This window comes from Patella vulgata, chromosome 2, assembly GCF_932274485.2.
Source record: "Patella vulgata chromosome 2, xgPatVulg1.2, whole genome shotgun sequence".
Classification (NCBI taxonomy): domain Eukaryota; kingdom Metazoa; phylum Mollusca; class Gastropoda; family Patellidae; genus Patella; species Patella vulgata.
The window spans coordinates 13,053,987-13,081,614 of record NC_065880.2 but is presented as its reverse complement, the minus strand read 5'-3'; the positions used below and the strand labels follow the sequence as shown (position 1 = coordinate 13,081,614).

At 34.7% G+C, this 27,628-nt stretch overlaps 2 protein-coding genes across 2 annotated transcripts; one reads left to right on the top strand and one right to left on the bottom strand.

Moving 5' to 3' along the window:
* On the bottom strand, window positions 1-15,995 carry LOC126809742 (intersectin-1). The gene is made up of 13 exons (XM_050534492.2): window positions 15,714-15,995; window positions 14,213-14,287; window positions 13,304-13,396; window positions 12,238-12,301; window positions 10,627-10,844; window positions 9,826-9,960; window positions 9,411-9,450; window positions 8,573-8,676; window positions 7,329-7,392; window positions 6,314-6,639; window positions 5,332-5,594; window positions 4,423-4,579; window positions 1-17 (listed from the first exon to the last, which is right to left on the bottom strand). Exons 2-13 carry the CDS (start codon window positions 14,226-14,228, stop codon window positions 1-3), a joined length of 1,497 nt encoding a protein of 498 aa, XP_050390449.2. The 5' UTR covers window positions 14,229-14,287; window positions 15,714-15,995.
* LOC126812051 (quinone oxidoreductase-like protein 1) lies at window positions 15,994-27,570 on the top strand. Its single transcript, XM_050538223.2, has 11 exons — window positions 15,994-16,203; window positions 16,348-16,425; window positions 17,059-17,182; window positions 17,541-17,609; window positions 17,994-18,175; window positions 18,798-18,861; window positions 20,364-20,462; window positions 21,047-21,180; window positions 21,830-21,935; window positions 22,898-22,943; window positions 24,119-27,570. Exons 1-11 carry the CDS (start codon window positions 16,138-16,140, stop codon window positions 24,213-24,215), a joined length of 1,065 nt encoding a protein of 354 aa, XP_050394180.2. The 5' UTR covers window positions 15,994-16,137; the 3' UTR covers window positions 24,216-27,570.
* Window positions 27,571-27,628: the final 58 nt, after the last annotated feature.

The following is a 27,628-nucleotide window of genomic DNA, read 5'->3' as shown; positions in this document are numbered from 1 at the left end:
TTAAGTAATTTCATACGCTATAAATATCATAATTATATACATCACAATTAATTTAAGTAATATAATACGTATAAATATCTTATATACAAAATCAAAATTACTTTTAAGTTTGGATATTAAGAGATTGGCTCACACCATAGAGTCTTTGACAGTAACTTCTGTATTTTTATATAAGTTATCTGGGGCCTTACGTTTGAATGATGTTAAATAACTTTAACAGTACAATTCATGCACTACATTAATTAATTCAATTAAACAGTGTAAAAGATACATTATGTAAGATTTAGATAAAGAGCTGACCATTCTTGCTATAATAGCATAAAAATAGATTATGTAAAATGAAAATTTCATTGAAATTACTTCATTCTGAGCCAAGTTATCACTGTAGATTTCACAAGATGTGTGCAATGTGGTAACTAGAGCACTGGTATATTCGAGACTTAGCCTCGCTTTCCCAATTCTAAATTAAATTTTTAAATGGCGAATCGTTATAATATAGTTAAAATCTTGACTATCTGATGCCATCAAGAGTTGATTATGGTCTGGATAAGTTAATTAATGTCTAATTAATAGTTTATATAACATTTCAGGCTTAAATAAAGACATACAATAGGCAGATTTAGCTCTTGCATAATGTATGTTCAATACATTCCATTCTGCAACAGTGATTCCATTTTAAAGCACATCAACATAAAAATAAAACCTACCTATTCCTTTGAGCTTCTGCTGCTTTCCTTAATTTTTCTTCTTGTCTTTCTTTTTCAAGCCGCTGCAGTTCTTTATCTTGTATTTCTTGTTCTTTCCTTAAAACACTCTGTTCTTCTTGTCTGAGTTTTTGTTGAGCTTGCAGTTGTGGTAGTTCTCTTTGTAGCTGGTGTATCAGTTCATTGGATTTCTGTCAGATTATACAAATTATATTAATGGAAATGAAATGGGGTATAACGTTCTACTTTTCAGCACCTACTGGGTAAATGGAGATGAGCTTACGTCATTCAGTGTGCTATGAGGGATGAAATTTTGCCCAGATATTGACGCTACAGCATACTCTTATTGCGAATTCCAGATGCCAAAGGGTTTTTTTACATGTACACATGACCTCAGTTTTTTTTTTTCACATCTGAACGCCTAGTCCTGCACCACTAACAAAGGTAAACCATTCGGGAAAATCAGTGCAAATTGTCTTGGCAAACACCAGTGTCTAACCCTAACCCCATGGCTCTCCTTGTTATTGAGCCAGCCTCCAACCACTGAGCCACCGCGACTCCCTTTGAGTAATGGAAATGACTAGAAATATTTATTAAGACTCGTACATGATAAAAGTGACAAAGAACAAATATAGTACAAGAAAGTATACAAAAATAAATTGATTTAAACTTTTAATGGTTTATCATAATGCCTATGATGAAATAAGGAATGAAACATCTAGAAAAAAAATTCTTTATTTTTATATTTCTGATGTTTAGTTTCCCAAATAAGAGTTTTAGTTGAAAAGACAACTAGGGGGTGTTTGGGTATGTATACAGGATGAGATGTTTAAAATCAATTGGTGATTAATAACTCATTATTTCAAATCCAAGTAACCTTACCTTTAAATCTATATTAAACTGGTCTATTTCCGTGAGCCTGGTTTCTGTATCTTTTTCTATCTGTTCTAACTCTTTCTTCATTTTTTGTACATTAGTTTTCTTCTGTTCTACACTATGCATTACTGTGCGATGGGTGTCAGCTACAAAAAGATATCCGTAGTTATTAAAAGTGACATACAGATTTATCCACAAGTCACTTGACACAAACTAGGTCATTTCGGGACTAACATATGGTTCAATTTTATTTCAAAATCTGATTGCGCGTAAATGTCTTTAGCAATGGGAGGAAATCTGAAGACCCGGAGAAAACCCACAAGGTTGGACAGGTAACCCTACTCCTTGTCAAGTACAACCAGGCAATTGAAACCACGCCAGTTGACTCAATGACAGACCTTATGATGCAGCGCGCTTGCGCTATCCATTCAATAAATTACATCGTTATTACAACTTTGGAAATATCACAAACATCTACACAGCTACTGTGCTTGAATGACTTTATCATAATTTCATTGTTTATAATCTTGAAAATGAAATGGGGTTTAGTGTCCTACTGTTCTGCTCCGACTAGGCTAATGAAGACGGGTATATGCCATACAGTGTGCTATGAGGGAAATTTTGTCCAGGCAGCGGCACTATGACCTACTACTCAAATTCCAACTACCAAGGGATCTTTAACGTGCACGTCAATGTATACATGGGTCCTTGGTTTTTTGTCCCATCCAAACCACTAGACAGCTGTCCTGCACCAGCGACAAGGGGGGAAACCTCATAATCTTGAATAAGTTAATTATAGCCTGTATAGTTTTAATAAGCATTTCCACCTGTAGACAACACAGCATTGCTGTTTAATTTTGCAAGCTTAAATAGACCACTTGATGAGAGAGAGAGAAATTGGGTTTAACGTCCACTCGACACAAACTGGGTCATTTCGGGACTAACACACAGTTCAATTTTATTTCAATAATTCGCTTGCGCGTAAGGGTCTTTAGCAGTGGGAGGAAACCGGAAGACCTGGAGAAAACCCACGAGGATGGACAGGCGACCCTACTACTTGTCAGGTACAACCGGCGATTCGAAACCACGCCAGTTGACTCAATGACAGGCCTTATGATACAGCGGGCACGTACTAACCATTTGGCCTTCCAATCCCCCAAATACTCAAGGAGAAGATAAGGTGACTATTTCTAGCTCACAGTACTATGTATATTTATGAATAAATCAAATATCTTATACTTACACAATGGTGTAGCCTGTGTACTTTGAACCTGCATATTCAACTGATCTTTAGTGTGTGATAAACCGGTTAATCTCTGGGACAATTGCTATAAAAAAAAAAAACAACAGTTAAACAGATTACCATACATTAGCTTCAAAAATTATTGACATTGGTCAATTCTAACCGAGTTATGGCCATTTAAATCTGCATTGGTTTCTATTTATTTTCCATTGCCAGCTTTATGTATCTTTGACAATAAAAGTAATAATAACTCTGCTATATCAGTGGTTTATTTCATACTCTGATGTGCTTAAATAAATGTCATCAAACTTTACATTAATGTAGTACATATATTGGACTTTTGAGATATACATGTGACTTCATGTGTCATTAAATTCATGTATTAACTAGTGCACCTCACTTATTTATTAATATATTTTTGACAACAACTGTTGTTTATTGGGTGATAAACTTCAAATTCTGCCATCAATGTCATTTAGTTTACATGAAAAAAGATCATGTATACTATACATATTGCTAATACATCAACAGTATAAGCTTATATATGTCTATATGTACACAATATTATTCATAATATATCATATAAACATGTTGTGATATAATTTAATACAAATATATACCTGTGATTCAGCATTTAATCTGTCAATTTCAGACATCTTCATATCTCTACTAACTCTCATATTTTCTATATTTGTAGTAAAGTCTGTTATACCATTTCTTACTTGACTAATTTTTATAGATATTTCAGTCTTTTTACCATCCTAAATATACATTATTATCCATTATATTTCAATTGGAGAGAGAGAGAGAGAGAGAGAGAGAGAGAGTGTCCACTCGACACAAACCAGGTCATTTTGGGACTAAAATATGGTTCAATTTCATTTTAATAATTCGCTTGAGCACAGGGGTCTTTAGCAGTGGTAGGAAACCGGAGGACCTGTAGAAAACCCATGAGGTTAGACAGGCAACCCTACTCCTTGTCACGTACAACCAGGGAATCGAAATCACTCCAGTTGACTCAATGACAGGTCTTATGATAAAACGCGCACACACAAACTATTCGCCCATCCAACTCCCTCTTTAAGAGCGTGACACTTTTTAATAGTGCAAAGTAATGATTACAGTTACATTTTGAGATAAATTTCTACAACTGACAGAACTGAATGCTAAAATTCTAAATGAATGAAATGACTCAATCTGATTAAAACACAGATCCTATTTCATTTCATTTTTATAGTTCAAAATTTTGTTTTACTTGTCTCTACTACACTAGGATCTGGAAGATTTGTTATTTGACTAATCTGGTTAATGTGAGGGTTTAGCCAATGAAACGGTCTGTTACAGCGAGTTCTTGACGAACTGTGTGCAGAAATTTGGGTAAACCATTAGAAACGTCAACCCTGATCAATTGGTCTGATGTCATAGGGTTAAAAGACCCATGTATGAACCATGAAGCGACCTTCCACTACAACCGGTCAGGTTGTCATGTAGTGTAGGCCATCGAAAGTATAAAAAAAACGAAACAAAATATAGATCTGTATTTTAATCAGATTGGAAATGACTGTAATATGAATCTCTTCAGCAGTTCTGTGAAGTGACAACTTACCAAAGCTTCTAGTTCATTTTTCAAATGACTATCTTGAAGTTTTAAATTGGCTAATTGTTCATATTCCCTCTGTTTTTCAGATAATAACTGTTCTTTTCTTTGTCTTTCCCATTCCATCTGTCTTTGCCTTTCCAATTCTCTTCTAGCAGACTAAAATTTTAAAATTAAAATAATTAATATTTGATACAAAATGAAATAGGGGTTTCTACATTTAAGTGTGCTATTAGGAAAGTTTTGTCCAGATAGAAGTGTTCCTGCCTACTTTTTCAACAAATTACAACAGGTACTTTTAGTTGCACAATAGTGAGTACACAGACCGACCTCCGTTTTTCATCCTCAATCTAGGGGGGTTAACGTGTGTGCGTTGTCTCGTAAGATTTGTCATTGAATTAAGTGGTATGGTTTATATTCCCCGCTTATACGTGACAAGTAGGGTCGCACGTCCAACCTCGTGGGTTTTCACTGTGTTCTCCGGTTCCTTCCACTGCTAAAGGAAGCGAATTAATGAAATAAAATTGAACCATATGTAAGTCCCGAAATGGTCTAGTTTGCGTCGAGCGAACATTAAACCCCATCTCTCTCGTTCTCGCTCATTCTTAATCCAATGCTACAGATAATGAGAAACCAGACCATAAAATCCTGAAGAACTTTCTTGGCTAACACCAGGATCGTACCTCGGAACCTCCAGGTTAGTGAGGTTTCGAATCCCCAGTTGTACGTGACAAGGAGTAGGGTCATCTGTCCAACCTTGCGGGTTTCCTCCAGGTCCTAGTCCCGAAATGACCTAGTTTGTGTGGAGTGGATGTTAAACCCCATTTCTCTCTCTCTCTCCCAGGTTAGTGAGCCAGCACAAATCTCACTGTCAGAACTATAACAGGACTCATAGTACATGCAATATTCACCTCTCTTTGTTCCATTATTTTTCTTCTCTGTTCCTCTTTCTCTTGTTCTATTTGTCGTTGTCTTTCCATCTGTCTCTCTAACTCTCTCATTCTCTTCTCTTCTTGCTCTCGTCTAAAACGTTCACGTTTTTCTTGTTCCTTTCTTTCCTTTTCCTGTCTCTCGGCTTCCTCTCTTTTCAACTGTTCTTGAAGCATCTGACGACGTTTTTCTAATTCAGCTTGACCTCGATCAAAATTATCTTTTCTTTTATCTTCAAATGTTACTGCAATAGTAAGTTTTTCTTCCTCATTACTTAAAGACACATTATGGGAGATTAGATAAAGAGTTACATTATGGAAGATTAGATAATGAGTTACATTATGGAGGATCAGATAAAAGAGGTGGCAGTTCTCACTATAATAGTTAAAAACTAGATAATGTAAAGGGAATATGCTGAAAATTTCAGTCAAATTGCTTCACTCCGAACTGAGATATTAGCTATTGATTTTTCGGCCTATCCTCGGTCATCATTACTAAAGTCGGTACAATAAAAAACATAGTCTCAATTATCCATTTTTGGATTTAATCATCAATGAGCATTGAGCAGCAGATCAGATTCAAATCCAATGAAAATCTGACACATAAGATGACATCGAGAGTTGATTTTGGTCTGGATAAGTTAATTAATGTCTAATTAATGTCTAATTAATAACTTAGACAACATTTCAGACCTAAAGAAAGACCTGCAATAGGCAGATTTAGCTCTTGCGTAATGTAAGTTTAAGAAGTGTACAAATAATATCAATAACATCCGTCTAAATTACCACAGAATAATATGAAATTTCATGAGACATCGAATAAAATTATTGCACATATCATGATAATTAAGCGGAGCTTTTTTCGGCTCTCCTCTAAAATACAAACATCAACGACTGCTGTAATCCCTTTGTTAATAAATTTAACAAAAATGACAACTGCCCAACAATCTTAATTTGAACGTACCTGGCATTTTTAATTCTTCTTCAGCTTTGGCATCACCATTAGTTTGTGGCTGAATTGGTGCAGCAACAGGCATGGGCATACCAAACCCACCCAGAAGTTCCCCAAACGAATCTTTCTGGGGAGGTGGAGGTCCACCAGGAGCACTGACACCAGAAACAGGTGCCACAAACCCTCCAGCAGCCGGTGGTTTCATACCGACTGGAAAGAGTTCTTGGGGTAGTCTGGGTGGAAGTGGTCGACCAAGTCTTGCCACATCCGAAAGATGCATAGCTATACAGAACTCATCACAGGTTAATTTACCATCATTATCTACATCAGACAATGTCCTGTAAAATAAATCAAATGAAATGAAATGGGTTTAACGTCCTACTGTTCTGCTCCGAACTGATCCGAATGACAAGACAGCTGTCCACGTCCTAAAATCACAATGAACTTTCTCGGCCACTGCAGGGATCGGACATGCAACCTCCAGGCTAGAGCCCTAGTGTCTTACCCACTTAGCTACCGTGGCTCCCGTCCTGTAAAATAACCATATTGATAAAATAATGTAATTCTTCACATTGGCTAACTTCATACAAGATACAGATACAGAGATGGATCAGGATTACAAATTTGATTGTATTAAAGATACATTATGGGAGATTCGATAAGAGTTGGCAGTTCTCACTATAATAGTTAAAATCTACATAATGTAAAGGGAATTTGCTGAAAATTTCATTCAAAATGATCCACTCTGAACTGACAATTTATTAATTGAATTTTAGGCCTAGTCTTGATCATCATTACTAAAGTCAATACGATAAAATAACATAGTCTTAATTACAATGTATCTATTTTTTGATTTAATCATCAATAAACGTTGAGCAGCAGTTCGGATTCTAATCCAGTAAATATCGCAGGCTAGCAATGACATTGAGAGTTGATTATTTATATAACATTTCAAGCCTATAGAAAGACCTGCAATAGACAGATTTAGCATAATGTATTAACTTTATTCCTGTGTTTGAGTACATACCATATTTGGGCTAACAGTGGTTGTGGTAAACCAGATTGAACCAATATAGCTCTAGCTTCTACACCTGTAAAATTTACAACAAACTTTAAAACTTTCTACATGACAAGAGCATATCACCTAGATGTACATTCTAAAATTAGTTTACTTTGATATATAGAGATGAATCTGATATCGTCGGTGAAGTGTCACTGTCAAAAAGGTGTATCTAAGAATTTCTAAAGATTAAGAAATAGAACCTTTTGCATTTCAAAATTTCAACAAATCAAGATACAATATTTGAACACATGATACCCAGAACAGTTCTAATTGGTGTAGAGATACACAGCTTAGACAGAAATGTGCATATTAATTGGGAGAGTTTAAAAATGTTGTATTGCTGTACGAGAAAAATTATCTTGAGTACTACAATTCAAAGTATTGTGGCTATATGAACAGACTCTAAACAATCCATTGATGTGACCTATTAGTATTTCTAACTGTAACCCAAGTATCATTTAATCTTGTGTATCTAGCACTAATTTATTTCACATTCATTTAAGATCAAATCTTTGTTTAACAATTCGTAAAAATCATTTAAAATCACCAAAATCATCTAATTTGTACTTGTGTCCAGTTTAAAGCTGACTGATAAATTTTGATGATGAGTGTCCAATTTATAAGTATTTAATTTCCTGACCACTGTTGAAAAATTAATCATTATACATCAATAATCAATTGGGTTGTTTATTTTTTAACAGTGATCGAGAAATTAAACGCTTGTAATTTGGACATTCGTTAATGGTCAGCTTTAAACAGGACACAAGTACAAATTAGATGATTTTTGGTGATTTTTACGAATTTTGAAACAAAGATTTGATATTGATTGAATTAATGTGAAAGAAATTAGTGCTAGATACACAAGATTAAATGATATCCAGGTTACAGTATCTGTTTCTTATAGGGGTTTCAGTAACCTAGAGACAAAAATAAATGCATATCACACACCTGGTCCTCAGTTGAGGAATTTATATGGCTAACAACTTTGTGTACTATGGACTTTGACCGAGCAGTTCAACGTCATTGTAGCCATCTTGAAACCAAACAAGCATGCCCAGTATCATGTCAATCATACTAGAATTATTGGAGCCTTAGACTTTCTTCGAAGATCGTTGCCCCCCCCCCCCCAATAAGAAGAACAAGAAGAAGAGTAGCGCTTTAGACCGAGTTCCTGGTCCAAAGATTTAAAATGTATCTTATTAACTCACCTGTTAGAAATCCTCTCTTATTTCTATCATTTGTATTAAATAATTGAGTATATTTTAATTTATTAGGATGTGGTATAGCCCAACTAAATGTGCCTCCACCAGCACTATAAATAGAAAATAAAACATTGCTAAAATTTCCTTTAACATAATATAAACAAGAAAATAATGTATTATCATATTAATTCGATCCGATCTACTTGGAAATGTCAGAAATGTGTATTGAAATTAATGCTATTCCATACTCTTTTCCTACGACAGCTGAGAGGCTTTTGGAAAGTCGGTAGTCATTGTTAGTTTAAAATTTACTAGCCTATTGTCTAACTACATATAATCACCATTCATTATTTCATTGTATGACAATATCTTTAATTTACGGAGAACGCTAGATCGGAGACGGTCTAGCACATATGACGTAATATGTGGAAGGTGAGTTAGGGTAAGTGTTAGGGCTGCCGATTTCATCAAGGTATTGAGATATAAATAGGGCTAGCACTAGCACTAACCCTAACCTAACCTTAAACCTTACCCTTACCCACATAAGACGTCATTTGTGCTAGACCATCTCTTTAATTCATAGAGATATTTACTCATTTTGTTTTACATAATAATAAAGGGTATAGAAATTAATGTTATTGCTAAGCAAATCAGGTCTTTTCCCAATCAGTTTTGGTGATGAAGATAAGATACCCTAGCATTAATTTTATCGCGATCCATTCACATTTCTCCATCTTTACATAGCAATTTATGAGGACATATGGAAACAAATCAAACCATTATGCATACAACGTGTGTATCAGTGTTGATATCAAATTACCCTAACAAATAAAGTTTTGTTTACCTTTGACCTGGCTGCACGCCAACACCACCCATAGCAGGTGCTATATGAAACAAATAAAAGATGATTACATTGAAACAATAATAACAAAAGCTTAAATTGTTTTAAAACAAGCCACCCATCTCACAGACAGGCAATGAATATATGAACTCAGCAATAAGTCTACCCACTCTAAACAACTTGAAAATTTTATTTCAACTTATTTGTGCTTGTAAAGAATTTTGTTCTTTGTATTGCTCATTTTCTCTCTCTATTATGAGGAATAATTCAGACATTAATTAGCAGTTTAAGTTTTTTCTAGCACTTATGGATTAGTAAAGTTTGTATTATATGAAATAAAATGTGTAGGAAATTGAAGAAAACTGGTGATTTTAACTATTCAAGCCCTCTCATTGGTTGATCAATCTGAAAAGCCTACCCATGAATCCTGTTTGTTGTTGTTGCATGCCTGCTGCCATTCCATTGGCCATAAGTGGCATTCCCATAGCTCCTGTTGTCATGGTAGCAGTCTGTAAGGAGGCGCCTGGCATACTCATACTCATTGGTACCATACCTAGATAAACAAGAATGAATTTGTTTGATCATTTTTAAGCCATGTATATTATTGTCAAACAAGTTGAAAGAAAGAAATCTTTAACGTCCTACTTTTCTGATCCAACCGGGCTAATGAAAACAGGCATACACCATACAGTGTGCCACAAGGGAAATATTGCAAGGACAGCAACTGAATTCCAAATGCCAAGGGTTCTTTCAACCACATGCCAATGTTTACGCAAGACATCAATTTCCATCCCATACAAACAACTAGGTGCTGTTCTTGTCCCACCCTCTGTTCGGCATCACTGACAGGGGTAATAATGCCCGAAAATTCTGAGGAACTGTCTTGGTCATCACCGGGATAGAAGTCAAAAAACTCCAGCACCTTACTCACTGAGCCACTGCAGCTCCCATGATTACCACTGTACACAATTACAATTTGTACACAGAATCATTTTTTTTTTTTTTTTTTTTTTTTGAAACCAAAAGTTCAGTGAATTAAAAACAAGAATCCTGGACCCTGTTTCTCGAAATCTTAACTAAAGATAAAATCCAAATCTTAGCAGATACTTCAATTTTGATTGGCTAAGCACTAAATTCAATATAATATTATCCAATCAAATTACTAAAATTTGGATTTTATCTGAGTTAAAATTTCGTGAAACAGGCCCCAGATTTTTACCTCTGCCCATTCCAAATCCTGCAGCAGCAGGTGCTCCCATTCCCATGCTCATTGGTTGGGCACCAAAAGAACCAATCACAGGTGAAGGATCAGCTTTTAAACTTGGGGGTATTGTTCGTGGTAGCTCATATCCCTGTAGTTTCTTTTTGATTAAATGCATGGCAATTGAAAACTCTTTTTTGTCCATTTTTCCATCTCCATTCATATCTGCTATTGTCCTGAAATAAACATCAAAAGCAGTGAGACCTTCATTCAACAGAAACTGGTTTATATTTTAGGGTAGAGAGAGAGAGATGGGGTTAACATCCACTCGACACAAAATAGATCATTTTGGGACTATCATGGTTCAATTTTATTTTAATAATTCACTTGTGCGTTGGGGTCTTTAGCAGTGGGAGGAAACCGGAGGACCCGGAAAAAACCTGTGAGGTTGGACAGACGGCCTTACTCCTTTTCACGTACAACCGGGGAATCAAAACCACACCAGTTGACTCAATGACAGACCTTATGGTGCAGCGCACATACACTAACCTTTCAGCCATTCAACCCCCTTTTTGGAGTAACCTGATATCTTATTAAAATAATTAGCTTGTGCGTAGGAGATTTATCTTTAGGAGAAACCTAGAGGACCAGGCCCCAAGTTCACAAAACATTCTCAGACTTAAGTTGAGAATTTACTCAACTGTTTATGAGAAATATCTTTGACCCAGAAACACAAAACTTTGCACCTAGATTCTTATTGATGTATTTAATACATTAAAACAACAAAAGTTTTATAAAGGGCTATATTTTAGTTAGAATAAGGCGAATAATTTTGAGTATATTCTTAACTTAAGTCTAAGAATGCTTTGTGAATGAGGGGCCTGCAGAAAACCCACGATTTTAAGCATGAGCAAAACTTAATCAAAACTATGCCACTGGAGTCAATTACAGATCTTATGATCTAGATTTCCCCCCTACCGCCCTCCTCCATATCTTGATTAGTCAGTTCTGTTCACTTAATGGAATAAGAGAACACAGTTTTTATGGGATACAATCACTAGTTTTACTAAAAGCCCGACGCTTCGACAAGTATCCTCTTATCATCATTGTGCTTGATAGCGATAAGAGGATACTTGTTGAAACATCAAACATCGTGCTTTTAGAATAAAACTCGTGATTATATCCCATAAAGATAGGTTGCCAGGCAACGAAACATATGCCCACAGCAGCTATATCATCCGGGCAGTCAACAAGAGTTGTCAACTTGTCACATATTTTTACTTTTTCGGTAATGAAACATTTATAATACATTAAAATCTGATTAAGAGTAACAACTCATTAAGTAATTATCAGAAAACCATTAGAATTTGTTTGGTTTTTATAAAATTCTGCCCCATGCTAACGTTTAGTATACAAAACTTTTAACATCATGAATTTAGCTGTTCAAGTCATAAAGATTCTTGAAAATCAATATACTTGTTCGTCTCAAGATCTTAAACACTGTGTATAAATTTAAAGTCAACAAAATACGACCACATTTCAATGGGGCGTATAAAAACTGTGTTCTGTTAATGAGTTTAAATGCCACTTAAAGATTAATTGAATAAGGTTTTATTTTTGTAGTCTTACCATATTTGTCCTAATACTTGATTGGGTAAACCCGACTGTAAAAAGAAACCTCTAGCTTGGTCACCTAAAATAATTTATATATAAAATATGATTATATAACCAAATAACACAACTCTAACTTCTCAAATTATTAAATTACACAGCTAAAAACATAAAACTATTATTAAATGTGTTTTTTTAGCCATGCTCAGTAAAATTAGCATGATTTGTTACAAAAAAAAAAGACCACAATTAAAATTTACAATAGGTTTCATAATGAATAAAAAATATGCAGATAATTTAAAAAACAATTACAGTTGTCTTTTGTTTCAATCATGAATTTTATCTGAAATTGTAGGTAAGCTTGTAAGGCTATTTTAGGTTTACATTTCCCATTCTAGTCTCTTGACAATAAGTACATGTAATTATCACATTTTATATTTCTAAATGAATATGAAATGAAATGGGGTTTAACGTCCTACTGTTCTGCTCCGACTGGGCTAATGAATACGGGCAAATACGCCATACAGTGTGCTATGAGGGAAATTTTGCCCAGGCAGTGGCACTATGGCCTACTTTTATATCGAATTACAACTGCCGAGGGATACTTTTTGTGCACCGCCAATGTATACACAGGACTTTGGTTTTTCCTCCCATGTGAACAACTAGACAGCTGTCCTTATCAGGTCCTCCTACCTGCACTACTGACAAGGGGAAACCATGTCGGAAAATCCTGATGAACTTTCTCGGCCAATGCAGGGATCGAACACGCGACTTCCAAGCTAGCGAGCCAGCGTCTTACCTACTTAGCCACCATGGCTCCCTATTTCTAAATGAACATGTATGATCCTAATTCCTGGTTAATTGTGTATAATATGCAATTATAAGTACATACATGTATAACCCTAGCCAACTACATGTAGCAGTGGTCTTGTCGCTTTCAAATTTTAGAATGCATGTGTAGAGTTTATATACTGTTTATTCTTTGTTTTGTAAGGCAGTAATTGCTAAGTTGTCTATTAATAAATTAAGAAATCAGAAAATCCAATATGAATGTACAATATTTTTCCCCAATTGTATTATTTACCTGTGACAAATCCATTGACGGGTTTGAGTTGAAAGAACTGTGAATCATGTTTAGCACGATCCTCACCAGATATTCTCCAAGGATCATCACGACCTAAAAAACAATCAATACTTTTTATAGTTTACAGTATAAGTCTTCAACTCATAAAAGTATGTTCAAAATGAAATGGGGTTTAACATCCTACTGGGGTTTAACGTCCTACTGTTTTGTTCTGACTGGGCTAATGAAGACAGGCTCATAAAAGTATAAATATTTTTGTCAAACAATAAACTAGCCCCTACAAGTTTTACAATGCATACAAGAATGATACTGTGAATATCCAAATAGGTATAGATGGAACAAATTCTGTAAAACTGAATTTTTCTGTTACAGCTTAGGAAGTTTAACCTCAAAAAATTCCGGAAAACAGGATTAAAGATAGGTTGCCTGGCAAAGAAACATATACCCACAGCAGTTAAGAGTAACATCTCACTAAGTAATTATCAGAAATCATTAGAATTTGTTTGGCTTCTAGTTAATATCATGGGTTTAGCTGTTCAAGTTATCAAAATTCATTGAAAATCAATATCATTATTAATCAAATCTGTGTATAAAATCAACCAGGGCTTATAAAAATTGAACTGAATCCCACAAAAACGAAAATTAGATCTGTAACTATAGTGTACAATGTGTACCAACATTCAATCACATACATGTACTTCAAAGTTTAATCTGAAATAATTCCGGAAATCAGAATTTATATTGATTTTAAGCAATAAAGGACAATAATGTTCCCTTGAAATGTCAACTCGGTCTGTATCTCTGCTATAAGTTAACTCCACAGTGTACCAAAATTGCATTAAATATTTCAAAGTATAATTTTAAAAATGACATTCAGAACATGTGACTAATATAAACTTTATTCATTACCTGCTGTTCCCGCCATTGTAAAATATTATATCTTCAATCTATTGGATTCTTGATGGTTTTCTAGTTTCATTAGCTCTGAGAAAAAAAAATTTAATATGAATATGTAGACTGCGTACATGTATTAATAACAATATCTCATATAAGGTACAAGAACATTTTATCGGTCAAAAATGAAGAAACTGTACATAGTAGACTGCCCTACAATATAATGATATCTCCAAATATATCAATAATCATGCCATCATATTCATAATATAACAAGCCTTGGATCCTTAGTTTCCGGCTGATTGTCAGGTCTAGACACTATTTTAAAATTAGAATAAAAATCTCTACAGACAGCCAGTATAAAATATCTGAATTCAGAAGGTCACAAGCACATCAAGTCAGCAATGGTTTAGGATAGGAATCTTGTAAAATGCAAATATAAAATACTTCTAATGCTAGTCTATTCTGAGTAATAAATTCTACTTTAATTAAGCCAAACCATGTCACTATGAACGCCATAGTTAATGAAATAGCAAACTGAAAATTAAACCCAAAGTAATTTTCTTAAGTTCTTATCTAACCTGACACTTCTTATACCATTAGATTCAGATTCCTTAATACTAGATTACTTTTTAGGGCTTTATTACCTGATAGGGAGAATGTTACCTGGAATTATTCATACAAATGTATTCATACAAGTTTGGAAGTTGTCACCAAGGTTCATAACTCGTGTATTCTATTCTATGAAATCATTTGCTTGGAAACTGCATTTTGAGGGATATCTTTGAAACAAAAACATTACGATTTAAAATTAAAAATGCCAACTTGGCATGAATGACAGTATATTATTAAATACAGCTATAAATTATTATTACATGAGTTGAAATAAAAGTGGATTTGGGTAAACCATGCTACCGATTTACCAGTAGGCTACTGGTATAGCATTTAATGTTGTGTAGCCTACCTCTACTGTGACTACAGTTTACATGGTGGAAATGTTTTGGACCACTTCCGACATAATGCTTTGGCTACATTTTTGGAAAGACAAATTATTGACCATAATCAAGCTTTTTCAAAATGCTCAAACACAGCTATGAATCCTTTATATTAATCATATATTTTAAGAAAATCAACAATCAAATAAACTGTCATTCATTAAGACTTTTAAAATATTATTGTTCTGTTGTTATTCGCCTGGCAGTCCACAATCAATATCCATTTACAAAATTTAATATGACCAAATAATCTGGGATCTCTAATAATTTTCTACCTGCATAATGTACTTAGTTGAGCATTAGAACTGGTTTAAAATGCCAAGCTATCCTATATTTTATCAAATGTACCGGTAGGAGCACACATTCATTTATATAATTATTTTTCCAAAATTCAATAATTAATACAGAAAGGACAGCATCTAGGCCTTCTCAAATACTTTCTCCCTATTAATGCCCTCTTTTATGATCTACAAAAGACATATTATCAATCAACCCCAGATAAGATGAAAATGTAAGCATACTTCTCTCTTTGAACAAATCAATGTAAGGCGAAAAATCACCACAAAATGCAGTGGGCGGCCATATTTTCTTGAAGGCTGTTCTTCTAACCGCAGAATTCTTCGAGTAACTCCTAATATTGTAACAATCTGCTCTTGCAATGTGATTCTCTGTTTGCTAAATATATTGACGACTGCGTAACAGGATATTTTTTGGGCGCATGTTGTTAAATAAATACCGTTTTTCTTGTCTGAATATCAATCACCAGATCAGTCTCCATCGGATTTTTCGCGTTGAATTGTGGGTACGGTGGGCGTTTCCAACTTCAAAAGAGGAGTGAAAAGAGGGAATTAATCTGCTTCCCAGATAATATTAGATCAGAGTTTCTTCAACAGAATAACTGACAGTCGTTTTATAAATTTTTGTGTCAATGATTATCCTGCGGATATGAAATGTATTAAAAGATTGACATGCGATGATGGTATTACGTCAAAGTTTATTAAACATGAATGTGTAAGTAGTATTAAAGGGAGACAACTACATTTAGCAATTTTTCATTGAACAAAAATAAATAATGTAAAAATTAAATATTATTTATTAAAGTGATAATTCTTAAAAAATTCTGAATGAAAAATAATTTATATAATCTAATTTCAGGATCCACCATCTGAAACAAAGCCAAATGAAATAATTGTGAAAATAAAGGCATGTGGACTGTCTTTAATAGACTACAAGGTTTGATTTACTTTTTGCAGAGTTTATGATAGAAAGAGAGAAATAGGGTTTAACGTCCATTCGACACAAACTAGGTCATTTCAGGACAAACATATGGTTTAATTTTATTTCAATAATTTGCTTGTAAGTAGGGGTCTTTAGCAGTGGGAGGAAACCGAAGGACCCGGAGAAAACCCATGAGGTTCATGAACAGTCAACCCTATATAGGCCTACTCCTTAAATTGTCATGTACAGCCGGGAATCGATACTACGGCAGTTGACTCAGTGGAAGACCTTATGATACGACACGCACGCACTAATTATTCGGCCATCCAACCCCCCACCCCCTGGATGTAGATGAAAATGTTGCCATGAGCTGCTTACACATATGTGAGGTCGTGGGCATCAGTCCAATTTGTGTTGCTCCATGGTTTCCCAACGGAAAGTTATTTAATTTGTTTTATATCGCAATTTAAAGCCATATTGTGTGTACGTCTATGACATATTAGGAGATATTAGTAAGCAATAATATTCACTTTGACAGTTTGACAATACGCCAGTAGTTTCATTATCTACTTCCTGAAAGGGATACCTTTTGATCCTTCGGATATAATTGGTCTAAAGATATTAATTAAATTGTTATCTATATGACAGGTATACAATGAACTGTTTAAAAAACAAATAAAGAAAGAATATCCAGTAGGACAAGATGTTTGTGGTTTAGTGACTCAAGTTGGTGAAGGTGTAACACAGATCAAAGTGGGTGATCCTGTTGTTGGTGAGATAGATTTTAATTCATAGAATTATTTTTAATCTGGTTGATACTTAATGAGAATATAGAATTTCTACAAGAATAATAATCAAAATGTGACAACTTGACAAGGTTCAATATACATACTTCATACAGGAGTCACAGTGGCTAAGTGGGTAAGACGCTGGCTCTCTAGCCTGGAGGTTGTGTGCTTGATCTCGGCATTGGCTGAGAAAGTTCATCAGGATTTTCTGACATGGTGCAGGACAGAGGGCCTGACAAGGACAGCTGTCTAATCATGTGAACAGTAGGACGTTAAACCCCTTTTCATTTCATTTCATTTTCGTACCTCATACTAACTTATGATATACGGACCGTATTTCAGGTGTTTTACCCTTAGATAGTATATATTCAGGATGTGGGGAATATTGTGTCTTTCAACAATATGATGTAGGTAAGTATACACCTGAGCAAGTGTTATGTGAAGAGAACTGAATTTATTGTATTTTATTTTTATTTAGATGAATTACGTCATTTGAGTCAAAGATTTTTCCAACTGTCTCCTTACATTCTGTCCGTGACATGTACTGCACAATTATAAGACTCTTAGTCTTTAATTATAGGGAAGATGGGGAAAACCCTCAAAAAGAGGTAAAGATATGGTATCCACTTGTTTCAGAGGAATAGAAAATATGGAGTGTCTTAAAAATATTGTCATATTTATTGCGATGTCTGTCACTGCCCTGAAAAATTTTAAAATCAGATTCCAGGTACCTTACATTTGGCACCGACTCTTATTGATCGATTATAATAATACCTGTTTGATTTTAATTTTCAGTAAAGAAGCCAGACAATATAAGTTTTGAGGAAGCAGCAGCATCTATTGGTGATTGCGTGAGGTCTTATACTGCTCTATTCTATCATGCTAAAATCTGTGTTGGTGATACAATGCTTATTATGGATGGTGCTTCTCATGCTGGTAGTATTGCTATACAGTTAGCACAACACTGGGGAGCTAAGGTACGTCTATATTTATTCATATTCCTTCATCTTGTTTAAGTAAAAAACAATATTCATAAAATTGACTTGTTAAAACACAGATACTATTTTCTTTCGTTTTTTTATAGTTCAAAATTTCATTTTACTTGTCTTTACTACACTAGGATCGGGCAACGTTGCTATATAACCCGCGTTGTGGATGATGTGAGGAATTAGCCAATGAAACGGTCTGTTACAGCAAGTTTTTGGTGTGAGGTGCACAGAACTGTGGGTAACCCACTAGAAACAGCAATGCTGATTGGTAAACCAAATGTCCGATGTCATAGGGTCAAAAGCCTCTCGTATGAGAGATCTTCATGTAACGTAGACCATTGAAAGTATAACAAAACAAAACAAAATATAGATCTGTATTTTAATCAGATTGTTTAAAGGTCGACTATGATAAAATACCAAGGATACAATTATATGGAATACAATTACTGTGTATTATTGAAATAAAATTGAACCATATGTTAGTCCTGAAATGACCTAGTTTGTGTGGAGTGGGTGTTAAACCCCACCTCTCTCTCTCTCCATTCACTATGATATTAAAAACACACCCACACAACTTTTTTTAAACAAGTCATATATTGAATGATTTCAGGTTTTAACAACTTATTGTACTCAAGCTGAAAAAAGATACTTAGAAAAAATTCAACCACCAGTTGGTAAGTTTATGTGGTCATGTAATTGCAATAAATAGATTTTGTTATCATCTTTCAAAACCTTAATGTGACTAGTTTTTCTTAATGAAAACAGCAGACACAATTTACAAACCTTTGGTTCAGTATCCATTTGATAAAATGTAAGCAGAAATGACAGGGAGTGCAGTTGTACAAATTCTAGCACTGATTAATAAAAACCACTGCCCTGGCAAAAGATTAGCTTCTAACGGTGGTAACATAATTATCACCTTTTATATGTACTACCAACACTACTTTTAACTGTTTGTGCCATCTGAAGGACTATACACTAAAATTAATTTTCAGTGGTAGGCCTACATGTAAACTTCTTGGCTCGAAAATGAAAGTTTCTAACTTAGGTTCATCAGATTTTCTGGTCATGTGTATATAGACCAAAAATAGAGGATCCCCGGCAACAAACTTCACAACACTGTGTAGATGGTTTAAAAAATTATAATCTAGGTCTGGAACATGTTTCGCCCTTCATCAGCCAGAGTTGGTTACATGTTCCAGACCTAGATTATAATTTTTTAAACCATCTACACAGTGTTGTGAAGTTTGTTGCCGGGGATCCTCTATTTTTGATATTTTTCACGGATCGGTTCCTGCTTATCCCCGGATGTATCACTGAGATCCAGACTTGCCTGCACTGTATTAGGGAATCTTCCGCCCTCCTTTTTTTTCGAGTGTGGGGGTTTTATCGTCCTTTACTTGGATTTTCTATGTATATAGACCAGTTAAGTTATAAAATCAACCTGTGTAACCTGTAATCAACTTTTAATGATTTAATAATAACTAGACAAGAGGTAACCATCTGTTATATACTGATTTTAAACTGTTAGGGTCACTGTCACTTGAGTTAGAAGAATACTGTCTAAATCGCTAATATTTGGGACCTAGAAATTGACACAAAAGGGTCGCAACGTTTATGATAATTTAATATGAATGTATATAAACTAATTTACATTCAATCGTTTCTGATATTACCATAATTTTTAATCAGTTATGTTTGGCGAAATACGCCAGAAGTCTCGATCGAATGGCAATCTCTAGGATATGGTTATTTCAGTCTACACTGATAGTATTTATTGCACATGCTCTCCAGATAAGAATACGGCGTCACCGTTTGACATGACTAGTGGAATATATCTAGCCAGGTTCTTTGAGTCACTTGTTACAAATGTTACAAATATTTATTTTGTCTTAAAAATTGGATATCAGCAAGATCACAACATCAATGTTGATTTAAATTGACTAATAACTCGTGGAAGACTTTGGATGATTTTGAATTAGAGACTTAGCTACTTTAAACTTTCATTGGTCCACTGCCTTGATTTATCCCACTTATCTTTTCAATATTCCACGTACATCTGCATATTTCGTGTATGACTGTGAACTCCAAGTAATGGAACGTCTTGATCGTAGAGATGTATCTATTTTTATTTAGCTACTTTAAATGGTGTTAATATTACTATTGTATATTTCAGCACATATGACAGAAGTAAGTAATAAGAATAATGTGTTATTAAGTAGTGTTATGGAAGAAACAGGTGGTCTAGGTGTTGATTGTTTTATTGATAATGGAGGTAAAGATATTGTTATTAATACAAAATAAAATTTGATATAGAGTATAAGTATTATCCCTGGAAGGTCATACAAATCTCTGGACCCCATCCCATCCTTCTTTTATTAACATAATAACAATAACTCTTATTATTTTACAGTTCGAACCCGGGTCAATTTTTATTATGAATTAATACAATGACATTGTGATTAAATTTCATTGATGCAAATCATTAATTGTGATATCACATATGCCTGAATCATTATCTCGCGCTTTGTTAACATAATTTCCACCTTTTATATGTACTACCAACAGGACTCTTACAGTTCGAAGGGGCTTGGATGGCTGAATGGTTAACGCGTGCATGTTGCATCATAAGATCTGTCGTTGAGTCACATGGCACGATTTCGATTCCCCACTTGACAAGGAGAAGGGTCGCCTGCCCAACCCTGTGGGTTTGCTCCTGCTCCTCAGACTTTCCATCACTGTTAAAGACCCCTATGCACAAGCAAATTATTGAAATAGAATTGAACCATATATTAGTCCCTAAATGACCTAGTTTGTGTTGAGTGGACTTTAAACTCCATTTCTTTCTTTCTCTTACAGTTCGAATGTTTACAAATGAAGAAGATATCAAACAGTACCATGAAAACTATAAATATCCTATACCACATAAACATGATGTACTCTCTTGTCTCAGTGTATTTGGTAAATGGGTGACATCTCAACCAGATCTTCAGGTAGAGGCAATTCTTTATTATGACACATCAATATTTCATGTCATGTTTCAGGGCCCTGTTTCTCGAAATCTTAACTAAAGACAAAATCAAAATTTTAGTAGATACTTCAATTTTGATTGGCTAAGCACTAAAATCAATCTAATATTAACCAATCAAATTACTCAAATTTGGATTTTTATCTTAGTTCAAATTTCGTGAAACAGGCCCCTGGTTTTATAAAAGGTTCCCTAGATAGATCATGCAAAGAACCTTTTAATCCTAAATCCAAAGTTTCGACAAGAAAGATTCATTGATTAAGCGAGATTGTTCCTGCACTGAACATATAATGTAAAGAGAAAATGCTATTATGATAATTAATAGTTCATATTAAGAGTTATGCCCCTTTTTTTCGGTAAAAATGTCTGACAAGAAAAAATTTAATATAGCAACATTGGTATGTAGTAACAGAAAATGATAGGTCTTCCTCAATTTCAATATATAATTGTATCTCACTTTGGCCTGAGCACAACAGATTCCCAGAAATATTAAAGATAAATTTTGACTTAGTTACACTCGACATAAACTTAATATACATAATAATATGCAAATTACACAAAAAAAAATTCAATTCCTAGCTATGTCAAGTAAATGAACATTTTTACATTGCCAGCTTGATCCACCTGACTGTCAACAGTTATTTCTACGAGGTAGTAGTGTATGTTTTTTATTTGACCAAGCGTGGATAGTTACTTACAGTCAACAAGGTCGATATCAACGTATCCTTTTAAAAACGTGTCACACAGACCAGTTCTCTCAAGCATAAAAACCTTTAATTTGACAGAATGGGAATGTTCAAAATTAGGATTTGATTGGCAAACATGGGGTATAAAATCTGTCTTTTGAAAGCTTGGGTCGTTACAACTCCCACAGTTCTCTGGAAGACGCAGTGATACCAAGGTTGCTAGATCTATTTCTCAAGCTCACCTCCTGATTTGGTCAAGGTCGCTGAGATGTAATAAGGTTAGGGCAGGTGATTGTTGACGAGATTGTGGGTTAGGGTTTGGGTTAGGGCTAGGGCTAGATCTAGGGTTGGGGTTAGCACTAACCCTGTTTACATCTGGTGACCTTTGACCTAATCTGGAGGTGGCCTTAAGAAATAGTACTAACCCTGCCAAGGTTGACCCCTAAACCCACCATTGCCTTATTTCAAGAGGACACCAGTACCATGAGTAGCTATTCAGAGGCTATATCTCTTCCATACAGCAACGTTGCTTGAGGTGGACACACACGTTACTGACTTGTTTTTATTACCCCTTGTGCTTATGTTTCACTGTAAAGTTGTTATGTTCCCGGTGGGTTCTTATTTTTCTTTGTGTCGGCAAATATTCAGCCCACAATCATGTCTCGCCAGCATTTCAGTGATGTGTTTTCTTTGCGTCTCAATATATTTTATGGCCAGAAGCAACACCAGACCTTTTAAAAGGAAAATGCCCAGTACCGGTAGTTTAAACGATATAAACCAAAAACATGGCTATGTGTATATTATCTACAAAACATTGCCTTAACAAAGGCAGTAACCGTGATCACATTTACAAGAATAAATGATCCCAACACATCCATACTTTATTACCGAAATTAGAAATTTTCCGATTTAAAATCAATACCTGTATTAGCAATTGTTTTTATTCTTTATTTCTACCAAGAGAAAATAATTATTTTCTTTCAAATAATATATCAGATGTTTTAAAAGATTGTATCAAGAAGCTGTCAGATGGGATACTTAAGTAAGTATACAGTGGTCAAATACTCTTTTAGGTCACACCCATGGTTCCCGCGCTTTCAGGTGGCCTTCTTGATTTCCCCTGGCCTTTTTGATTTCCGCTACTAGCTAAACTACCGTAGATAGAGACTAGTTATAAACATATAGAATGACTTAAGCTAAATAAAGAAAAACACAGCTATGAACTTACTTTATTTTTATTGCAGTGGGTTTTCTCCGGGTCCTCCGGTTTCCTCCCACTGGTAAAGACCCCTACGCACAAGTGAATTATTGAAATAAAATTGAACCATGTGTTTGTGTAATAATATTGCTAGAATTTTTGCTCTTGAGATTAATGATGGCAGTATATTTCATTAATTAATATCTTTGGCAAGTTGGTAGGTTCCCACATATGTAGAATTTGTATTAAATCAACTTAGTCTGTAATTGACATATTGTTATATAAAAAAGAGCTGTTTAGCCAAAACGTGTCAAAAATTTACCACCAGAATTACACGTGAGTGGAATTATTCTAATTGCATCATTTGATTTAAAGTAACCAATCATATCGTTAATTGCACAGGTTCAGGGCCATGAACAGGCTTTCTGTGCGTGATGTCCAGGAGTCTTATAAAATAAATCATAGTAAAGTTTTAAGTCAGGCTTCTATTAGGTTCCAGAAAGCTTACATCTGAGTTCTTAGACAGCCGCGAGGCTGGCTAGGGTAGAGAAATGGTTTTAGTTAGTATTGTTATCTATTATGCTTGTATACCTGTATTCAGCTATATATATATATATATATATATAAAATATGTAGAAGCAAACTGTCGCATTGTTATTCCTGGTAAGACAGACGTCTTAAGAAACTGTAACAAGTAAATACACAACGTGAAGCAGAAGTAAAGACAGCTAGAGACAAATTCTAGACGATCACAAGGCTACAGAAATATGTACATGTAGTAAGAAAAGATGAGTGGGTCGTATGTAAGATGTGGCGACCGGTTTTTAGTACGTGTCCGCTCTCCACGTCAGACAGAAAGCCCTATGGTGCTACATATGTCCCGAAATGACCTGTCGAGTGGACGTTAAACCTCTACCCCTCGCTCTCTCTCTCTCTAAAATGAAAAGTATTAGGATTTTCCGATTCTAAGAAAACATCTACAGTAATTATTTAAGATACAATTATATTTTTGATTCCAGATGTGCCATAACCAAGTTAGTGACTTATGAAGATGCTATAGAAACTCTAAATAATTTATCTGATGAGAGAGTTGGAAAAGTTGTTCTTAAATTCTAGACGCCACATATTAACCAACAATGCTGACTGCAAGAAACACTACAAATTTGTATTAGCTATATATGGAATCATCTCTGACAAGCGTTTAGTAACTGGATATAGCAGTAAACTATAACACATACTTATGGAAGAAGAATTACTGATTTATTTGGGCGACGTTTCGAAGAGTATTCTCTCAACGTTATAAAGAGTATTCGCTTGATAACGCTGAGAGAATAGTCTATAAAACGTCACCCAAATAAATAAGTAGATGTTTTTCCATAAGTATGTGTTATAGTTTATAATATATATGGAATAATGAGTAATCTATGGCAAGATTTTAAAGACTTTACTGGATAGATTACTAAAATAAATCTAATGTTTTAAAATTTGATGATCATCAATGTAATATGTCTGTCATAATATACATTTTTGTGGAGTTTTCAATGTAATCGATATTTGTTCACTGTTCTGTATAAAGCTAAATTACATTTATTGTATGAATTTTGTAATTTTTATAACCTTTATTGACAGACGCCATTTTAAACAAATTAACTTAGTAATGTTTTTTTGGGAGCGTGTTCGTAGGTCAAATTGACCCCACCCCTAGCCTTTCGAAAAAAATGGGTGGGGGGGTTAACGTCCACTCGACACAAACTAGGTTATTTCGGAACTAACATACGGCTCAATTTTATTTAGCAGTGGACGGAAATCGGACGGAGGACCTTAGAAAGATCAGAAAGGCGACCTTACTCCTTGTCACGTACAACCAGGGACTATTAAAATGGATTCGTCTGTACGTCTGTACGTCACCCTTGTTTTGGACACACTAATTCTGCTTCAAACTGAGCTGGTATATTTAAACGTTAGGTGTAGAATGTTAGGTGACTGTCTTGACTGAAGTCGATGATGAGGATATTCTGCACAGACTAAGTAGATATAACAATTTGATTGACCGAGACTTTAAAATAACGCTGCTTCTAATGGAGGTAGAATGTTCAGCTTCATTTGAACATAGTGAATAATCCCCAATGCTCACATTGTCTTTCAATTTCTTTCCGCCAAAATGGATGATAATTTTTATCAACAAAAATGTTCATATTTTTTTGCTTTAACTGGAATTTTTTATCTGCCAAAAATGTTCATATTTTTTTTCCTTTAACTGGAATTTTTTATCTGCCAAAAATGTGTGAATCCCTGATAGAATGATATAAATTTCAATCTTAATTGTAAGAGATTCTTAAATTGTACTCGTCGTTCACTTTAGACCATTTTGGCGGCGGTAATATAAAGCAAATGGCGGACCGTTTTCTCACTCGAGAATCGTTGCTATTCGACTCGTTCTTGCTTTTCCGACCAATGGTGATAATATAATTTGAAATAAAAATATCCGATTAGGCATGCTTGTATATGTTACATGCCGTATGAAGCCACAGTAAACGGAATATTTAATTCTCTTCGGAAAGAACTGTCGGCCATTTTTAATTATTTCCATTTTGTTTTTAAGACGAAACGAAACATCAAATAATCACTGCTTGGATTAATCATTAGGACTAAATAATGACTTGAGATAGGCTTTACATATACCGTTGGCAATTATCAATCAACTAATCATTAATCCGAGACAATTGGTAAATTACTCATTGACACGATCCGGATTATCAGCGAGTAATGCCGCCGCACTCAATATTAATGGTTAATCTATGATCAGAATTTTAAGATTTTTTTCCGCCAGTTCTCAAAAAGAATTCCCAGTACCCCAAAATGTTATGGCCAAAATAAAAATTTTAATCACCACTTTCATATTTTTATCTCGAATTGCGACTTTTGCGACCGACAGCGTGACCTATCAAATTTTCGCTTTGGAGAAGAAATTGAAAATGTCTAAATTTGCTCCTTTAAGATATCTTTAAGTTGTCGCCATGTTACAGATCCGCTTAATTTTAATAACTCTGAATAAGAACCACGCAAGTAGGCCTAACACCTTCCAAATTTGAAGGCAGTCCATCAAGTTAGTTTTGAAGTTAAACTATTTAGCTTATCAGTATATATTTGAATGTTTTGTGTGTGAGTATTTGTTAAGTGTCTTGTTCTGTTACTGTCTTTTACATTTCTTTGTTATAAAGGGCAAAATTGTAAACAGGCTTTAAGCCTAATTCTTCACCTTTGAAAATAAAGATATATTATTATTATTATTAATATTAAGTCGAAAAGGCAGTGTCACCCCGTAGACCAAAATATCACGGCTGTTCCCATCTGCCCAACTAAATATTGAGTGTTTGTGCCCGAACAGGATTTAGTTTCTCATGCAAAATCGGCGGTCATCACGTCCCGAATCTTCGAGTATTTACTGTGGGATTTGCTGTTGCCCTAGAAAGTACATCCTTTAGTATCGTCTACTGACATACAAAAGGACTTGAATTTTTAGAACAATTGTTAAATTTGTAACAAATAGTTATTACAGCTAAGATGTATATGCGGTATATGCGTATAACTCGTTCTATGGCACCCATTAGAACCGCTGCGGTTCATTGATTCTAGTGCTATTAAAATTATAAGTAGGTGTGGGGAGTTGGATGGCCGAATGGTTAGCACGTGCGCGCTGTGTCATAAAGCCTGTCATTGAGTCAACTGGCATGGTTTCGAATCCCCGGTTGTACGTGACAAGGAGTAGGGTCGCTTGCCCAACCTCGTGGGTTTTCTCCGGGTCCTCCGGTTTCCTCCCACTGCTAAAGACCCCTACGCGCAAGCGAATTATTAAAATAAAAATGAAACCATATGTTAGGTCCGAAATGACCTAGTTTGTGTCGAGTGGACGTTAAACCCCATTCTCTCTCTCTCTCTCTCTCTCTCTCTCTCTAAGTAGGTGTAGACGTATAGATAACATGACCTGTAAAAATATTTGAGATTAAAACATATATGGGTCAATGTATCTTGGTAATGTTGTATATAGTATATAGTATGACCCATACAAATAATATAAATAGACTATTTATATATTTCCATAGAATGACCCACTGGTTAATAATTTTAAAGTGGGGAGTCCGCCTTAAAACATGTTAACCCGTCCATCAGAAGCATATAGAAACTGTCGCCATGATGTCTTGATGCAAAATTCAATTTAGAATACTATAGTATTTTTGTGCTATATCATCGTTCTTGTGGCTTATGTGTATAATAAAGGATTTAAATATATTAATTTTAAAAAGAGCTCAGTTGTTAAAATCATCCAATAAATATTAAAAAGGTCATTCTGAACGCAGAAAATCACTATTGGGGCATCTTCTTTTGTCAATGATAAGTGTCCTTGTTCACGAAAGATCAACATGAGCCTAGATTGAACAAAGTTTTGTGTGTCAAATTACGAATAAAACGTGAGTAGCCATATGCATATAAAACAGGGTGTATTACATAAACGTTTAAAGATGCATTAT

What these genes read in the sequence shown, in the direction of transcription:
- LOC126812051 (XM_050538223.2), top strand. Translation starts at nt 16,138, where the DNA reads ATGAAATGTATTAAAAGATTGACATGCGATGATGGTATTACGTCAAAG. An exon ending in AAAAATTCAACCACCAGTTG is followed by an intron (nt 18,862 to 20,363) that starts GTAAGTTTATGT and finishes TGTATATTTCAG; the next exon opens with CACATATGACAGAAGTAAGT. An exon ending in TTGTTTTATTGATAATGGAG is followed by an intron (nt 20,463 to 21,046) that starts GTAAAGATATTG and finishes TTTCTCTTACAG; the next exon opens with TTCGAATGTTTACAAATGAA.
- LOC126809742 (XM_050534492.2), bottom strand. An exon ending in ACAACAAACAGGATTCATGG is followed by an intron (nt 9,451 to 9,825) that starts GTAGGCTTTTCA and finishes TGTTTCATATAG; the next exon opens with CACCTGCTATGGGTGGTGTT. An exon ending in AGAAGAATTAAAAATGCCAG is followed by an intron (nt 5,595 to 6,313) that starts GTACGTTCAAAT and finishes TTACTATTGCAG; the next exon opens with TAACATTTGAAGATAAAAGA.